We start from the raw sequence: 17,603 nt of genomic DNA, 5'->3' as shown, positions 1-17,603 counted from the left end.
CAGGTGGTAGAATTCCATGCCTAAAATGCAAAACTGTGCTTCGCGTGTAGTTTCCGTACATGCAGCAAGTTGGAAGTTTTGCAGATCTTAACTTAAACAAATAAAATGCCAAAGCCTTCACCTTATATTTAGGTTCATCTTTCCTTTTTCCCTTTTTTTAAAACAAAAATCTCAGGATGGTTCATGGCTATTACGGATCCTAAGGTTAAAAATATCCCTTTTGGATATTAAGGCTTTAGAATAGTTTGTAAACATCCGGATGAGAGACTTTAACCATCTTTCTGGGCAAATCTGAAGGCCCAGCTTCCATTATCTCTGAGGAATGCAGTCTGACTCTTTATTGCTAAGAAACTGCTGGCCATTCAATGAAATGTGCTCTTCTGGCACTGCCTGAAAGAAACACAGCGGGACAGAAAGTCCCCAGAATTCAGGAGCGAAAGCCTTTTCAAGCCTGAATTTGGTTTCCCTGCAGACTTGTATTAGCAGGACATAACCTGCGCCTCTGCTTTTACCACTTCATTTGACAGAGCAGGGCTAGAACAGTAACTCCAGAAAGAAAGGCACATAAAGGATGAAGCAGTGAAAATGCATGCTGGTGGCTGCAAGGGAAGGGAGATTAAAGACTTCTCCAGCAATCCTAATTCCACTTGACTCAAGCACCCAAGCTCCAACACACAGGCTGACACCTACAAGACACAGAGCAGGTCTGTGAGCTGCTCAAGGGTCTGCTCACCCGCTCTGCAGCTTCCCTATGCTAGCAGTGATGCCTGGAGCATCAAAAGATTCTGTTCTCTGAGGTACTGCTGGAGGTCACAGTGTTTTTGGGCTTCTTTTTCCTTCTTCTGGTGTGAACGTTCTCTGCTCTGGAACACTCTTCCTTTGGTAGCCTTGTGCTGTTTTCACTGCCTGTCCAGCTCCTGTGATTCTTGTTCCAACATTTCTTGTCATGACTGCATTCTGCTCCTGAGAAAAGCCTACATAAAAATAAAGACATTTACAACTGTACAGCCAGCTTTTGTGCTGAGTTTTATCCACAATTTTCACTGGCAGAAGTCAGAAATGGGTATAATCTTTGGAAATTCATTCCTGGCACGCAGGATGGAGAGATGGAGAATTCTACTTCTACTGCACAGAATTTTGCTTCTTATATCTCTATACACGTGTCAAGAAACATCATTACCCTTCATTTATTTATCTCTAAATAATATAGTGTTATTGGATACAGAACAGGTGGATGACAAATACTGTGGACAGAGCCACTGCTGGAAACACAGTAGTAGAGGAAAAATATTTCTGAAACTACCCTTACCAACCTTCCTCTCTTTTGTTCAAAGCTCCTTTCATTGCGTTCTGCCTGCAACTCCTCTCTCTGCAAATGCGTGTCTTTAAGAACTGCAGCCTCTGACCTGCCTTCCTCTTCTCCTCCTCTAGCAAGAGGGACTCCTTCCTGCTCCTCTCTGCCCCAGCAGCCTGGAGCTGTGCCAAGTGCTGCAAAGCTCTGTCTTTGCCCTCCAGCTGGTTCTCCAGCTCTTGCTATGTCCTCTGAGGCAATCGCTGCCTGTTCCCAAAACAAAATTTCTCAAACTTCTCAGAAATAAGGAACAATAGAAGAAAAGAACAGTGTTTAAGACGCAAAGCAGATAGTCTGACAAGCTGTGCTCTGTTAATATTCCGAGACTCTTTGTTATGAGGGATAAACCTGTGTCCTACACGGAGGTGGGTAAACCTCCAAATGGGCTGGTGCCTGATGTCAGCCAGCGGCAGGGATCTGTTCTCCTGACTAGATACCCTGGTTACTGTTCTGAGTTCTTAGCCCTGAAGACCAGGAACCAATGAAATGGATTGCGCAGACAGAGCTGTACGACTAATTTGCACAACTGGGTGTCTATTTGTATTGGTCATGGAGCCAAAGGGGCAACACAAGAGATGGAAGGAGATGAGTGAGGGGGGCATAGATCTGCTGAGCTTAAATGGTCTGTGGGGCCAGGAACACAGGTTTGGGAGGCAAAAGGACTTTTGGTCTGAGGATGAGAATGAAGGGAATTTCTTGGAGTTAATGCTAAAGGCAATGAGTCCGTGCGCACCTGCTTGGCCAAACCTCAAACATCGATTTTAGTCTGATTAGTAAACCACCATGACCACTCTGCAGAGACTGACATGAAGCACTACGTGTGATGTTCAGAGACTGAATGAGAGCACCAGGGAGGGGACATTACCAGCCTTCTGACACTTGCTGCCAAAACCAGTTAGCTCCAAGGTGTTACCTCTGTCTGTCCCTGCGCAGCTGGCATTTGGTGACATCTGCCTCTTGCTGCTGCTCCCTCTTCAGCTGCCTCTGTTCCTCTTGCCATCTTTTGTGCTCAGTCTTGGCTCTGTTGAAGTCTATCTCTTCCCATGGCTCCTGAGATGCACCATGAAGGATTGATTTCTAAGAGAAAAAGTAGAAACTGAACCCTCAATCTCATCACTGTATTTTCCTAATGCAAACTGTAAACCTACAAAACCAGAACAGCTTAGTCTTCAAATGTCATTCCTGAGCAATGGGAGCCACCCTGGCTCATGTATAATAGTGTCTCTTCCCATCTGTGAAAATACTGAGTTATGGTGCTAAAACCTGTACAAAAGATGAGGCTTAACCAACAAAGGGGTGCCTGAAGATCCAGGTATTTTAGGAGTTCTTTATAGGTCAGTAGGCTGTGCTGTTCTGCTTGTTCCAGTGTTGAGCCAGTGTCAAAACTACCCAATCTTTGTGTCAGCTTCTGGATTGGATGGAAAACCACAGGCTGTGACCACAAGTCATATTGCAGATTCCTTATTAGATCTTACTAAAAAAAGAAATATCCGCATCCCTCTGGTCATACACAAAATCTTCCTGGAGTTCTGTGCAGGTGTACTAACTGCACTGTCTGAGATTTCTACCCACAGTCAAGTCTCTTTGTTTTCTTCAGTGGTAGCTGCATTTCAGTACAGGGCAGTGTTCTTAATTTGCATTTTTAAATACACTGTGCTGTGTAAAGAGATGAAGGAGCACCTACAAGGTTTCTTTTCACAGCCATAGTGCAAAAATTATTTCTTTTGTAGTCCATACAGTGCTCTGTATGACATAAGGAGCAAGGAAATATAACCAAAACATAAGACGTGCATTCCATTAAGACACTGCTAGAACTGTTTGGGGCTGGAACAGTTTTCAGAGAATATTTTACTCTCTCAAATGCATTCTCCCTTCTCCTATTCCCCGCTGCAGTTAGCATGTTCTTGCCATTGGCTGCTCCTCTGCAAACAGAATGTCTCCTTCCAGTTCTTTCCTGAGGGCATCTCCAGTCCCACAGGCTGGAAGACACTACAGGACCTTCGAATATTGCCGCTGCCAGTCTCATGTAGCATTCTGACTGATTTCTTTTAACACACTGATCTGTATGGCTTCCTAAGGGCAGTAAACACCTTTGTTTTCCCGTGCATTGCTATTCTTTGTGCAGACCATACCTTGTGGGTGGTTTGTGTTTAATGATTTACAGAGGGAGAGATAAAAGAAAGAATCAAAGGTGTTTTATAGGTGGGAGGTGAACAAATGGTGTTATCTAGCATGTAAAGGGCTGGTCTAAGGATTAGGAGTCTTCAAGTTCCATCCCAGCCCTGACATGCACTCTCTGCTATGGGATTCAGCTGGCTACCTAAACTTTCTACTTTTTCCTTTCAGTATCTGTAAAAGAGGAATAATGTTTTGCTGTTTAGTAGAGTTGGCTGAGAGGTCTATTTCGAAAAGATTAGATCCGAAATAAAAAACCTCTATCAAAAGTGCTGAGTGAAAATACCAGAAGTGCCCCGTTCCTGTACAACACTGATTCCCAAGTGGAAACATCATGTTTCTATTTATGCATAGCCAATATTCTGCATAGGCATAATTTTTGTTGGAGTAAAAACCTTTGAGAAAGAGATCAAAGGAGAGCATATTCTCATATGACATAAACAAATTGTTTGATCCTAGTAGCTAAATCTAGTTTGGACCCAATACTTACTGTAACGCTTTTGTCTTTTAGAACATCTGTGCATCTCCCAGCCTTCATGCTGGAGGTACTGCATGGTCTCGGTACATGCAGAGCTGATTTGATGGTCAGGCTGTCTCTCTCTAGTGATTGATTCACTCGGTCAAAGAAGCTTTGGCGCCTGAGAGGAACCAAAGCGTTGGTTCCCAGTGAAGGGTTCCCTTGAGAATGCTGGATTGGAGCTTCTGCCAATCTCGTCTCAAAAAGACCTTTCAAAAAATTAGAGCAGGAACATATGAGGTTATAGGCAGCTTATAAAAAGAAAGCAAATTAGAGAAAAAAGAAGTCTTCTCATATAAAATGTATTCAAGCAAGACTTTCATAACTCAGTACCAACATTTTCCTCTGAGGAAGCGGGACAAATTTTAGTCTCCGCAAAGCAGGTCACAGCTTTCAAAAACCAAGCTTGCTGTTGCAATCAAGTAAGAGTGGTAACACAAGATCACTGTCTGTACTTACAGCTACTCTGGCTAAGGGATTGTTTCTATAGTATTTCACAGACCGACATGAGCTGCTTCTGCCAGTGAACTCATGAGGTTCAACACGGTGAAGTGCGAAGATCTTGCACCTAGGCTGGAGCTCAGTATTGATACAAGCTGGGGGATGAAGAGACTGAGAGCAGCCCTGCAGAGAAGGATCTGGGGATCCTGCTGGATGAGAAGCTCAACGTGAGCCAGCAATGCGTGCTTGCAGCCCAGAAGGCCAGTTGTATCTTGGCCTGTATCAAAAGAAGCATGGCCAGCAGGTTGAGGGAGGCGATTCTACCCCTCCACTCTGCTCTGGTGAGACCCCAGCTGGAATACTGCATCCAGCTCTGGAACCTTCAGCACGGGAAAGACATGGACCTGTTGAAGCAGGTCCAGCAGAGGGCCACAAAGATGATCAGAGGGCTGGAGCACCTCCCCTATGAAGAGAGGCTGAAAGAGTTTGGGTTGTCCAGTTGGAGAAGAGAAGACACAGGAGATCTTATTGCAGCATTTCAGTACTTAAAGGAAGCTTATAAGATGGGTAAAATCTTTTTAGCAGGGCCTATAGCAATAGGAGAAAGGGTGATGATTTTAAACTAAAAGAGGAGAAGTTTAGACTAAATATTAGGAATTTTTTTTTTTTTTTTTTTGCTGAGGGTAGTGAAGCACTGGAACAGGTTGCTCAGAGAGGTGATAGATACCCCATCCCCGGAAACATTCAAGGTCACATTGGATGGGGCTCCGAGCAACCTGATCGAGTTGAAGATGTCCCTGCTCACTGCAGGGGGATTGGACAGGATGACCTTCACAGTCCCTTCCAATCCAAACCATTCTATGATTCTATGATTCTATGATACTATGATTCTATGATTCTATGATTCTGAGACAAGCAAAAATTAAAAATTTCTTTCTGGGGCAAAGCTTGAGCTGTACATCCTGCTGGGAGACAGGAGAAATTAACTCAGGCAAAACACTGTGCTAACACAGCTTTGGGGGAACTGAGAACATGAGCAGAGTTTGCTCACACCTTTCTGCTAGACAGAATGAGGATGTGAGTGGCAGATGTTGCATGGAATAATGCTGGAACACCAGCAGGGAGGAAATGTGCACTCTGGTTTGACTTTTCATTCTCCTCTTACCAGGAGTGACAGAGAGCAAAGCAGTAACACTTAGGCCAAGCTTTAGGCTCTCAGAATCCTCACTGAAATGCCTGCAGCTGTCACAAAACTGGCTTAAATGAGAATAGCAAGAGTTTGACTAAAATCATGATCCAGCCCCTTCTGGATGATAAAGGAACAAAAGTTTACTCAATGCCATTATAAAGCAATCATTTTCAGCACAGATAAGGGAAGGGGTGTTCTGCAGAACAGCCTTTGTGAAATCTTTTTGCTATAGGCAGTCGCAGTTGATGTAACAGATTAATTTTTAAAGTAAGAAAATCTCATAATAAAGAATATTTATAGTGAGCATTATGACAAAGGTTAAGAAAATCCAAAAGCTGTTACTGCGGTAGCTGTAAAAGCCTCAAACCCCAGACTTATATCTTCAACTTGAGAAGAAGATGAACAGCTTCTCAAGCCACGCTACCATAAATACCTACATATAATGATACCACACAATGGTAGCTATGCTCATGGCATGGCATTTTCCTTTGAAACCTCAAGAACCGTGACAACACATTTTAGATGTGATGACCTGCTGCACTGATACTGCATGGCAAGTCTTATTTTTGGGGAAAACATGCAATTTCTTTACCATGTTCATATTTAACATTAGCTTCAGTTTCAGTGTCCCACTGTCTGCTGTCTGCTTCTTCCTTGAAGATTGTCTCTATTAAGCAGCTGTCTGTGTTGACAGCCGTATCAACCACAGCGTGAACCATCTCCCTCTGAGGACTCTAGAAATAACAAGAATGCAATCATAATCCAGACCTGATAAGTAAAAGGTTCATGAACTTACAGTATAAGATCTTAAGTTGTAACTGAAGTTTATGAAAGAAGGAAAAGAAAACGTCTGGCAGAATTCTTTGCTAAAGAAATGACTCTTCAATAAAGTAATTTCTAGTCCCTTTGTGAGTTTCTCTGTATCTTCAAATGTCCTACAACTGGCAGTACTTTGGCCTGGAAGGATCCAAATTGATACAAAAGAGATGAGGCTAGAGGAGCTCTTGCTGAAAGACAGTTTGTGTTTCTCCCATGGGATTCCAGCCCTGGCAGAGAAACGGAGAAAAGCTTGGCAGCAGCTGGTGCACATTAACCTCCTCCTTGCTGATCCTCATCCAGTGCCTTGTTCATAAACACCAAATCAACTGGCCAGGGATCTTTTTGGTCTTTGAGTGGGACAGATGACACCTCTAAGAGGGCGGAGAAGTATCTTAATAGAATTGTGCCAGGGACTGTCTGCTATAGAATCATAGAATCATAGAATAACCAGGTTGGAAGAGACCCACCGGATCATCGAGTCCAACCATTCCTATCAAACACTAAACCATGCCTCTTCGCACCTTGTCCACCCCTGCCTTAAACACCTCCAGGGAAGGTGAATCAACCACCTCCCTGGGCAGCCTGTTCCAGTTCCCAATGACCCTTTCTGTGAAGAATTGCTTCTATGAAGCATTCCTTACCGTAATCCTTATCTGGTGTAAAGTCTTCAGCCTGACACTTTTTCCTACCTTTACCTCCCTTGTGCAGAGGCAGGTGTAAAGGAAACCGGCTACGCGACACTTCTCATATTCTGCATCTGTGGACAAGGTTCTACGAGTCTGTTCTAGCTGATGACAATGACAGCTTCTGCTCTTTCCCCACCCAGTCAAAGGATCAGAAAGACAGTGCAGAAGAAAGTCTCTCCATACTTTAGTGGGCGTACCTAAGGGCCAGGCCTAAAACCTTATTCAGACAGCAGACCACATGTTAAGAGAAGAGCCAGGGTGAAGCACTCTTTACCTTCTTAGGTTCTATAATCTCATTGTCCTCTTCCAAACAAGACCGAATGTCTTTTGGAACATTTTCTGCCTTCAATGTCTTATCTTCCTTTTCCTCTTCCTCTTTGGAAACTCTTTCTGAAGGCGAAATCCTCACTTCAGACAGCTGCTCTTCCACTTTCTCGCTGAGCTCTTCTTTAATCGAGCTTGTTCCTGGGACGAAGGCATCTTCCTGCTGCACTGTAGGCCCTGTGGGTTTCCAGGCTGTGAGGCAGCAATGGGGAAGGGAGGTGCATCTAGCACTGCACTTAGCACACGGTGGAGTGGAATCCAGACCCCTTGGCCAGCAGTCCAGGTGTGAATGACCCTGTCTGCGACAGCCTGAGGCTCTGTAACCCGGTGTCACGATGTACGGGTAATCCAGGCTTGAACCGACCACCATCCGCCTGGCTGCTAGAGGCATCTGCAGTTCTAGGATGATGCGTTCGCTTAAGGGCAGAGGGATCCGCAGAGCTTGCTCAGAAGACACCTCCTTAGTCTGCCCATTCCAGAAATTCACAAGTACTTGCCTTCTGCTGTATGCTGGGCATATTAAAAAAACCAAAACAAAACAAAATAAACCCCAAAGAATGTATTAGTAGCTTGTCAGCGTGTGTGATTTATCTCTTAGAAAGCAGGAGATAAAAGTAACAGCCTGAGTTTCAGAAAATTTTGTAACAACACTTGCGGTTTTTTGCTGTATAGGTTTAAAATATGACCTTCTTTTGAACTTCCTCTGAGGAGACAGCAGGGAGCAAGATTCTGGATCACCACAGTGAGCCAGGATTTTACCCTGCAGAAGCTGAAAACTCGACTAACAGATAACGAGGTGAGTACTCATGAGGGACATGAACAGTTTTCTCCTTGTGTTGGGAGGACAATGCCCTCCCACCCCTCACTTTTTAATATGTTTCCACTCACAGAACAAAGCAAAGGCTAATGCTGTGAGCTGCATTAATTCTGACACTGAAAAAGAACGGGCTGCTTAATGCCAACAACAACAAAAAAAAAGATGATGAAGAGAAACTAAGTAGTAGGTTGTAAATTCTCCATGGTTCAGACTGCTCTCTTTTCTGTATAGCGACCAGCAACTCTGGCGAGTTCAGCACTGTTAAGAAAGCTAATCCTGCATACCTAAAGGTACCTCCTTGTTCTCCACAACCTTTAGCACAGTGGCTGGGCCAAAACGTTCAGCTTTAGCCTCCCATGGCGCCAAGACGCTATCTCCCGGAGCAAGAGGCTGTTGCCTGGCATCTTCATAGTGGAGAATGTCGTAGAGAGGCGTTTCCTGCATGCGAAGCTGAAGCTTCCTTTTCAGAGTGTGACTTTTGTCAAACTCAATTAAAAAGCGCTCCCTGGAGCCCTACAAGAGTAAAACACGCGGTTTACAAGGCAGACATCTGGGTCCAGTTAACGGCCAAACTTAAAGTGCTAAGAGGCAAGTGGCAGAAATCCCAGGAAGCGGCGCATGATCTGGGAATTTAGCTTTCCCCTCCTACCAAGTTTTTCACTGTACAGTGTTTAGATTGGGCTTTAAAAGCAATTAAAAAGCTGGAGCTTAAGGGGCTGATGGCCTTTCTCTTACTTTCATTTTGGACTTAGATTTTAGTAGGAACACAATTAGCATGCTAGGGTAGAACTTTACCAGGAAAACAGCCCACCAGAAACAGAGTGGCCAAAAGAAACTGCTGTGTACTGTGCAGTTTTGTTACACAGTATATCAAAAGGATAACAAACCATTAAAATGTTGTAACTCATACATTTAAACACTTCAAGCCTTCAGCAATGGGCATGGGCAAGTTCTGTTACTGAATTTTCAGCTTCTCTGCAATTCTATGAGAGCACTTACGCAAATAATGCTGTCAGCTCCTACTCCAGCTAATGCCGCTCGTGCCTTTAGCCATCTTCATCTGTTCCACCCCACGCTGGAGCTTACAGCCATCCTCAACTATACTAGCATCACTATTTATTCAACTAACCTGTGAACTGCAAAACAAACTGGATTTTTAAAGAAAGCCTGTAGGGGGATTTTCTGTCTGGCATCCAAAATCATCTCACAAATCCCAGAAACATAGATGGAAGAGAACAAGGAAAGCTCTCGGTTCGGTAAGGAGGACGTGGTCCCTGGAGGCAGACATTTTGAATTACTATTACACTGTTTTGCTAATTGACTTTGCTGCTAGACTGGGCAGAAGTAGGCAATAGGGATAAGGGACACATTTTGTTTGATTGTCTCTGAATAACGACTTATTATGGCTGCTAAAGTGAATTGATTTCCAGGCTGCTTCTGCTTGCAGGACTCCTCCAGTTAACAGCCAGTCATCATCAGGAAACGGATGAAAATAGGATGTGGGGAGACAAGAGTGGTTATGAAGTGTGCTGTATCGCAGGAGAGCCAAGTCACAGCAAGGACGTGGGGCTGGCGAGGCATGGGAAGAAGGGAAAAGACAGATCCTCTTACAGCACAGTTCCCAATAAACAGCTACCTTGACCTCTTGGGCAATGTGGCCCAGGTAGTAATAGCCATCAGCTTCTCTCCTTGCCAACACTCGAACCCCTCTCGTGAAAATGGCAGCCTCTGAGGATGAATCAATGAAATCCCTTTTTGCTGAGGATATAAAGGGCATACAAAAGGAATCTGGGTTCCATGCACAAACAGGAAAGCTGCGGAAAACAAAAATACAAGAAGTAATGAAGACCTTGCCACCAGAACTTCTGCAGCTTGCTACAATGAAAGAAACTAAATCCATATGGGACACCTACCCCACCCCACAATAACTGTCTTTGTTCCCTAGCCTTTTTCTTCTCTGCATTTCCAGTCTATAGATTTCCATCTATAGATTCTGAACTTACCGCGGACATCTCGGCAGCAGCCAGCCACAGGGATATTTATTAGCTGTGTGGCAACACTGGGCATGTGTGGTGGACACGGAGGTTATCTGGAGGGGGGAAGGAGATGGAAGCAGAAGATAAGCCTGATTTTTGAACACAAATCCTTAAACAGGAATATTATTTCTAAAATTGAAATTTACTTTCTAGTATATTCTCTCTTTTATTCTTCCATCATATCTTGTGGTGCCATGCTGTTTGTGTGCAAGCTCATCACAAATAGTCTTTATATTAAGAAATCAAGCTTGGAAAGAAGAAACATACAAAATAATAACAACTGTGAATAAAAAACCACTTGTGTTTCACCTGCCTTCTGTTCAGTTGCTAGATATGTAGCAGCTGTATCACTGTTTCTTCAGTCATCACAAGATGCGTCCCCTTCAAAGGATAACGTGTCATTTCAAGTACACGCGAAGCTATAGTAGATATACATTTTGGCCCATCTCAGATCCTATCACAATTTTACTCTTCTGTGAAGGAAGTACTAAGTGTGTGATTCTTAAATGAGAACACTTTTCCTTTCTTACTTTCGTACTTCCTTTTAGTTAATTGATTTTAGTAAAGAGCTTTGAACCTGAAAAATACACCAATTTCTGGGGGCAAGGCACAGCTTGGGGACAGGCAGCAGAATGGAGAGAGGGTGGGGGTTCTGGAGCTGCCTGTCCCATTCCAAAGAGCCATCCAAACTCTCCAAGCAAGAGAGAGCTGTAAGGGCAATGAAAGGAGCAGAAGTCAAGAAAGAATTAAGAAGGTGAGGATTGAGACTAGGAAGACAAAGCTGCCTTTGCTGGTCAAAGCTAGGGGTGGGGTCATCTGGCCTGAGCAGGATGGAAAACATGAAATGTTTGAGAACAATGACACAGGGGACAATATGGCAGGGACTACAAGAAAAGTGAAAGACAAAATGCAAGGGAGCTGGGAGATGGAGTTGACAACAAAACTATGAAGCTTATACTAAAGCATTCAGCTTTTATGGGAAAAGATAAACTCAAGTTGCATTAGTCATGTGCTAAGTAAAAATAACAGTTGAATAGTTTGCTGCTATTCACTGTCAGCTGTTCCTCAAAATGCACTTGGGCTGTTACGAGACTCAGAAGAGCAGGGAACATAAAATCCCTTAACTACAAGGAGACATCCAGAAGGTAGACATGCAAAACCAATGCGGTTTCAGCCGAGGATGCCAGCTGTTTGGGATGCTAACAGATTTAGATGATACTGTTATTTATTTAAAATACAGTATATGACCACCCCTGCCTAACATGGAAGTCTGTGAATCGGGGCACGCTGGTTGTAGGCAAAGCTGTGCATTCACCTAGCAAAGTACCTGAAGGTGGCCTCCAGTACCTGAAGGGGCTACAGGAAAGCTGGGGAGGGACGGTTTACAAAGGCTTGTGGTGAGCGGATGAGGGGCAACGGGTATAAACTGGAGAGGGGCAGGTTTAGACTAGACATAAGGAAGAATTTCTTCACTCTGAGGGCGGTGAGGCACTGGCACAGGTTGCCCAGGGGAGCTGTGGCTACCCCATCCCGGGAGGTGTTCAAGGCCAGGTTAGATGGGCCCCTGGGCAGCCTGGTGTGGTGGGAGGTGTCCCTGCCCATGGCAGGGGGGTTGGGACGAGTTGGTCTTTAAAGTCCCTTCCAACCCAAACTATTCTATGATTCTATGAAGTGCTCTCTCTCCTCACAAGCAGAGATTTAAGGTAAGAGTAACATACAGCCAGGAGAGGGGATACGCCAGCTTGGGGTGTCAGGTATAGCCCATCACAGAGATGGCAAACTATTTTAAATCTTTGTCCACAGATTTCATTCTTGAGCTGCCAGGCAAAACACAGTTACCCTTCCAGAGGGTCAAGAGCTTTCTCCCCAGTTCTACTTTGTGAGATGTCCTCATCAGGAGGAACTAATTAGACACACTAATCTTCTACCAGTGTTATACCTTTTCAGAAGCAGCTGGGGAGGCTCCAATGGCTTGAAAGGGCCCCTCCGATTGTTCAGCTACTTTCTCCATTATTTCTAGCTTGTTTCTTTCACAACCACCCGAGTCTCTCAGAAGGTACAGAAGTTGTTCTATGACAGAAGCTGGTAGGTTTCCTCTGACTCCAGGACTGTGCCGGGGAAGAGATGTACTTGGCTGCCAGCCTGGCTCTGCAGCCCAGCCACCTGCAGCATCCGTCCTATCCTCAAAGCTCAGGGACCAAATCCAGGTGGCTGCTGCTGCTGTGAACCAAGCCAGGCAGCTGGGCCAGCTCTGCTGTGAAGAGGAAGGAGGAGGAATAAGAAGAGGAGGATAAAGAAGAGAAGGAAAAGAGTATGAGGAAGAAGAAGAGGAGGATGAAGAAGAAGAGGAGGATGAAAAGGAGGAGAAAAAGACGAGGATGAGGAAGAAGAGAAGGTGGAAGAAGAGGACGAAGAAGAAGAGGAGAAAAAGAGAGGATGAGGGACGAGAAGGAGGAAAAGGAAGCTGAGGATAAAGGAGAGGATGAGGAAGAAGAGGAGGAGGAAGAAGAGGAGGATGAAGAGGATGAGAAAAAGAGAAGATGAAGAAGAAGGAGGATGAAGAGGAGAAAAAGTGGATGAGGAAGAGGAGGAGGAGGAATAAAAAGAGGAAGAAGAGAAGGAAGAAGAGGAGGATGAAGAGGAGGAGAAAAAGCACAGGATGAGGAAGAAGGAGGACAAAGAGGAGGAAAAGATGAAGAAGAAAAGAAGGAGGAAGAAAAAAAGGAGGATGAAGAGGAGGAGAAAAAGCACAGGATGAGGAAGAAGAGGTGGAGGAAGAAGAAGATGATGAGGAGAAAGAGGAAAAGGAAGAAAAGGAGGAAGAATAAGAAAAGGAGGACGAAGAGGAGGAGAAAAAGTGGATGAGGAAGAAAAGGAGGACGAAGAAGAGAAGGAAGAAGAGGATGATGTAGAGGAGGAGAAAAAGCAGGGGATGAGGAAGAAGAGGAGGAATAAGAACAGGAGGAATAAGAGGAGGAGGAATAAGAAGAGGAGGAGGAAAAGCAAAAGATGGGGAAGAAGGCGAGGAGGAAGAAGAAAAGGTGGATGAAGAGAAGAAAAAGCGGATGAAGAAGAAGAGGAGCAGAGGAAGCCGCCGGGGAGCGTTCGGGGCCGCCCCCCGGTATGTCCCGGGGCCGCCGCAGGGGTCACCTTGGGGGGCGGGGCCGGCGGAGCCGCCGTCATCAAACAGCGACCGCGCAGCCGCCGGGAGCGACGGGAATCGCCGCCGGGGCCGCCATGCTGGGGCCGCTGGGCCGCGCGGCCCCCAGGCTGCTGCTGAGGGCGGGAACGGGAACGGGCCTGAGCCTGAGCCTGAGGCGGTGAGGGGGGAGAGAGGGAGAGGGAGGAGGGAGGGGGGCGAGGGAGAGGGTAGATGAGAAGAGAAGGCGGAGAGGGAGGAGAGGAAGGGGAAGAGGGGAAGGGGAGAGGGGGAGGAGAGGGAGAAGGGTGAGGAGAAGAGGAGATGGGAGAGGTACAAGGGAGAGGGGAGATAGGAGGAGAAGAGGGGGAGAAGGAGGAGATGGGACGAGAAGGCGGAGAGGGGAGATGGGGAAAGGGGGAGAGTGAGAAAGGAGAGGAGAAGAGGAGGGGGAAGGGAGAGGTGAGAGGGAAAGAGGGAGAAGGGAGAAGAAAGAGGGGAGAGGGCCAAGGGTGAGGGGAGATGGGAGGAGAAGGCGGAGAGGGGAGAAGAGAAGGGAAGAGGAGAAGAGAGGGAAGAGGTGGGGGAGGAGAGGGAGAAGGGAGAGGAGAAGGAGGGGGGAGAGGAAGGGGGAGATGGGGAAAGGGTGAGAGTGAAGGAAGGGGGAGAGGGAGAAAGGAGGGGGAAGGGAGAGGGGAGATGGGAGGAGAAGGGGAGCGGGGAGAGGGAGAAGGGAGAGGGGAGAAGAGAAGGGAAGAGGAGAGGAGAGGGAGAGGGGCAGGAGGAAGGGGGAAAGGGGAGCAAGGAGGGAGCAGGGAAGGGGCAGGGGGAGCAGGGCAGAGGGAGAGGGGTAAGGAAAGAATAAGAGGGGTGGAGGAGCGGTGCAGGTGCAGGCTTGGTGCGGGGTCGTGCTGAGCATCCCGGGTCCCTGCAGTGCGGGTGGTGGGGTGCACATCCACCCACGGTACCGGCAGTTCCCGGAGCTGACGCGCGCCCAGGTGATCCAGAGCGAGGTCCTCAGCGGCTTCATGTGGTTCTGGATCCTCTGGCACTTCTGGCACAGCTCGGACATGGTGTTGGTGAGGCTGGCATGGTGGGGGAGAAGCGGGGTCGGGGCCGGGCTCGGGCTCTGACCTCGTCTCTCGCCAGGGCCACTTTCCGTATCCCGACCCTTCGGCCTGGACGGATGAGGAGCTTGGGATCCCCCCAGATGACGCTGAATAGGCAGCCCTGGCACCGGTATGTGGTTCTCCCGCCTCCCCCTGTTACAGGGGCTGCAACCGGACTGGGCTGCGCCCTGGAAGCTGAAGGTCAGACCAGATGGTCCGAGAGGTCTTTTCCAGCCTTCAAGGTTCTGTGACTGAGCAGCAGCAGCCCCAGTGCACACAGGGTCCGGGTTGCGCTTTAACTTTGGTTCAGAGCCCGGGGCTGTGATGCGGCACTGGGGAATCTGCCGGGTTCTCCTTGTGGCCCCCTTGTCAGTACAGGTGGAATTGCCCTGCTGTCAGCAGATGTGCGCTTCCAGAGGCAAAGGTGTCCAGTCTCTGCATGCTGTTTCTTTTTATAGCCTTCCCACGCACTTTTGCAGTGCTACAGACTAGGAGAAGTCTGTCTAGAAAGCTGCCTGGAGGAGAAGGATCTGGGGGTGTTGGTTGACAGCGACTGAACATGAGCCAGCAGTGTGCCCAGGTGGCCAAGAAGGCCAATGGCATCTTGGCTTGTATCAGAAACGGCGTGACCAGCAGGTCCAGGGAGGTTATTCTCCCTCTGTACTCGGCACTGGTGAAACCGCTCCTCGAATCCTGTGTTCAGTTCTGGGCCCCTCACCACAAGAAGGATGTTGAGGCTCTGGAGCGAGTCCAGAGAAGAGCAACAAAGCTGGTGAAAGGGCTGGAGAACAGGCCTTATGAGGAACGGCTGAGAGAGCTGGGGTTGTTTAGCCTGGAGAAGAGGAGGCTGAGGGGAGACCTCATTGCTCTCTACAACTACCTGAAAGGAGGTTGTAGAGAGGAGGGTGCTGGCCTCTTCTCCCAAGTGACGGGGGACAGGACGAGAGGGAATGGCCTCAAGCTCTGCCAGGGGAGGTTCAGGCTTGACATAAGGAAAAAATTCTTCACAGAAAGGGTCATTGGGCACTGGAACAGGCTGTCCAGGGAGGTGGTTGATTCACCTTCCCTGGAGGTGTTTAAGGCACGGGTGGACGAGGTGCTAAAGGGCATGGTTTAGTGTTTGATAGGAATGGTTGGACTCGATGATCCGGTGGGTCTCTTCCAACCTGGTTATTCTATGATTCTATGATTTTCTTGGGCTGCTGAACACTTGAGTCCAGGTAGTCCAGTTTTGGCAACATAAGCCTGGAGTGCAGGGCCAGGTTGTATGGGGATTTGAGCAGCCTGCTCCAGCAGCAGATGTTTCTGCCCATGGTGGGGGGCTGGAACTGGATGACCTTTGGATTCATAGAATGGTTTGAGTTGGAAGGGACCTTAAAAGACCATCCAGTTCCATCCCCTGCCATGGGCACCTCCCACCAGATCAGGCTGCCCAAGGCCGCATCCAGCCTGGTCTTGAACACCTCTAGCAATGGGGCAGCCACAGCTTCCCTGGGCAACCTGTGCCAGCCCCTCACCACCTTGATCCTGAAGAATTTCTTCCTAATGTCTCATCTAAATCTTCCCCCTTCCAATTTAAAGTTATTCCCCCTCATCCTATCGCTATGCACCCTTGTAAAATGTCCCTCCCCAGTTTTCCTGTAACCCCTTCAGGTACTGGGAGGTCGCTATTGGGTTTCCCCAGAGCCATGTTAGGATGAACAACCCCAACTCTCTCAGCCTGTCCTCATAGCAGAGGTGCTCCAGCCCACTGACCATCCTTTCCTCCTCCTCTGGACCCATTCCAACAATTTCATATCCTTATGTTGGGGGTTCCAGAACTGGACACAGTACTGCAAGTAGGGTCTCACAAGAGAGGAATAGAGGGGCAGAATCGCCTCCCTCGGCCTCCTGCCCACGCTTTTTTGGATGCAGCCCAGGATATGATTGGCCTTCTGGGCTGTGAGCGCACGTTGCTGGCTTATGTTGAGCTGCTCATCGCGCAGCACCCCCAAGTCTCAGGGCTACTTTAAGGTCCTTTCTGCCCCAACCGTATCTAACAGCTGATTGTTGGTAAGTTGCAGCTTAGCTGCTACCAGTTCAAAGTTATTCTTGCCATGCTGTTCTGTAGACCCAGCATAACCCAACCTTGAGGCTGTGTCACTACAGACCAAAGGTTTGGGGGGTTTTTGCTCATTTCTGATTTTTAGATGCCCCGTGTCACATTATGGCTCTCTAAATCCAGCAGCTTCAGCTGCTGCTGAAGGCAGCGTGGGCACTGCCGGGTAGGCCTTCCCCTGCTTTTAGTGGTGGGAAAACGATGGGGGGAAAAGATTCTCAGGATCTTCTCCTATTACTTGCAGGTGCCTGAAGCTAAAGAGGCCTCTGGAACCAAAGCTTTGGCTCCTCAGTCCTTATTTCAATAAAAGTTAACTACAACCAACCTTTGTCCTTCGTTTGTGAGTGCTGTAGGGTCTCTGGGGGATGAACATTGGAGCTTGGTTGGTACTGGTGTCCACAGGAGCTTCTGTAAAGTCTGCTCCAGCTAGAACACACCGCTCCCATTTAAATAAGGCAAAATATCCGTGTTCAGGGAGCGACTGAAAACTTCCCTGACTGCATAGTAGGTTAGAATCTTATCATTAAAGCTCTGCCAAATAACCATTAAAAGGGTGAGGGGGACTAAAACTTGTCCGTGTTAGAACTGCAGAGACTTTGACTTCAAGACCTTTTACTGAAATCCTGTCACCAAGTTGGAATAACAGTTCCTATAGAAGCTGGGGAAGTTACTCTGAGGAAAACGCAGAGCAGCTGGTGCCAGGCTTTCCCTAGGGTGAGGGGGAAATCATCCTTGGGTCTTATCAACATCCAGAATAATCCTTGGGAAGTAAAACCCTCTGGAGAGTTAAAAAAGCCTTGGGGCTAAGCCCAGCAGTCAGGGGAGGCAGCAGCCCAGCAGAAGGGTGCTGGGTTATCTCCAGGCATCCTCTGGTGGTTGGTTTTGGTTTAGGTTTTTTATCC

General features: G+C 47.3%; 2 protein-coding genes across 2 annotated transcripts; one reads left to right on the top strand and one right to left on the bottom strand.

The window, feature by feature from the left end:
* Nucleotides 1-91: 91 nt before the first annotated feature.
* On the bottom strand, nucleotides 92-10,112 carry LOC138734162 (uncharacterized protein C11orf16 homolog). Its single transcript, XM_069882091.1, has 8 exons — nucleotides 9,956-10,112; nucleotides 8,604-8,832; nucleotides 7,453-8,012; nucleotides 6,266-6,407; nucleotides 4,017-4,252; nucleotides 2,265-2,428; nucleotides 1,310-1,558; nucleotides 92-974 (listed from the first exon to the last, which is right to left on the bottom strand). The coding sequence occupies exons 1-7, from the start codon at nucleotides 10,094-10,096 to the stop codon at nucleotides 1,534-1,536; spliced, it is 1,497 nt and encodes a 498-aa protein (XP_069738192.1). The 5' UTR covers nucleotides 10,097-10,112; the 3' UTR covers nucleotides 92-974; nucleotides 1,310-1,533.
* A 3,436-nt stretch (nucleotides 10,113-13,548) lies between these two features.
* Nucleotides 13,549-17,025, top strand: NDUFB2 (NADH:ubiquinone oxidoreductase subunit B2). The gene is made up of 4 exons (XM_069849831.1): nucleotides 13,549-13,675; nucleotides 14,429-14,573; nucleotides 14,644-14,733; nucleotides 16,946-17,025. The coding sequence occupies exons 1-3, from the start codon at nucleotides 13,593-13,595 to the stop codon at nucleotides 14,716-14,718; spliced, it is 303 nt and encodes a 100-aa protein (XP_069705932.1). The 5' UTR covers nucleotides 13,549-13,592; the 3' UTR covers nucleotides 14,719-14,733; nucleotides 16,946-17,025.
* Nucleotides 17,026-17,603: the final 578 nt, after the last annotated feature.

Source organism: Phaenicophaeus curvirostris, chromosome 1 (assembly GCF_032191515.1).
Source record: "Phaenicophaeus curvirostris isolate KB17595 chromosome 1, BPBGC_Pcur_1.0, whole genome shotgun sequence".
NCBI classification, from domain to species: Eukaryota; Metazoa; Chordata; class Aves; order Cuculiformes; family Cuculidae; genus Phaenicophaeus; species Phaenicophaeus curvirostris.
Note: the sequence above shows the minus strand (reverse complement) of the source record. Positions and strands in the feature narration are given on the sequence as shown.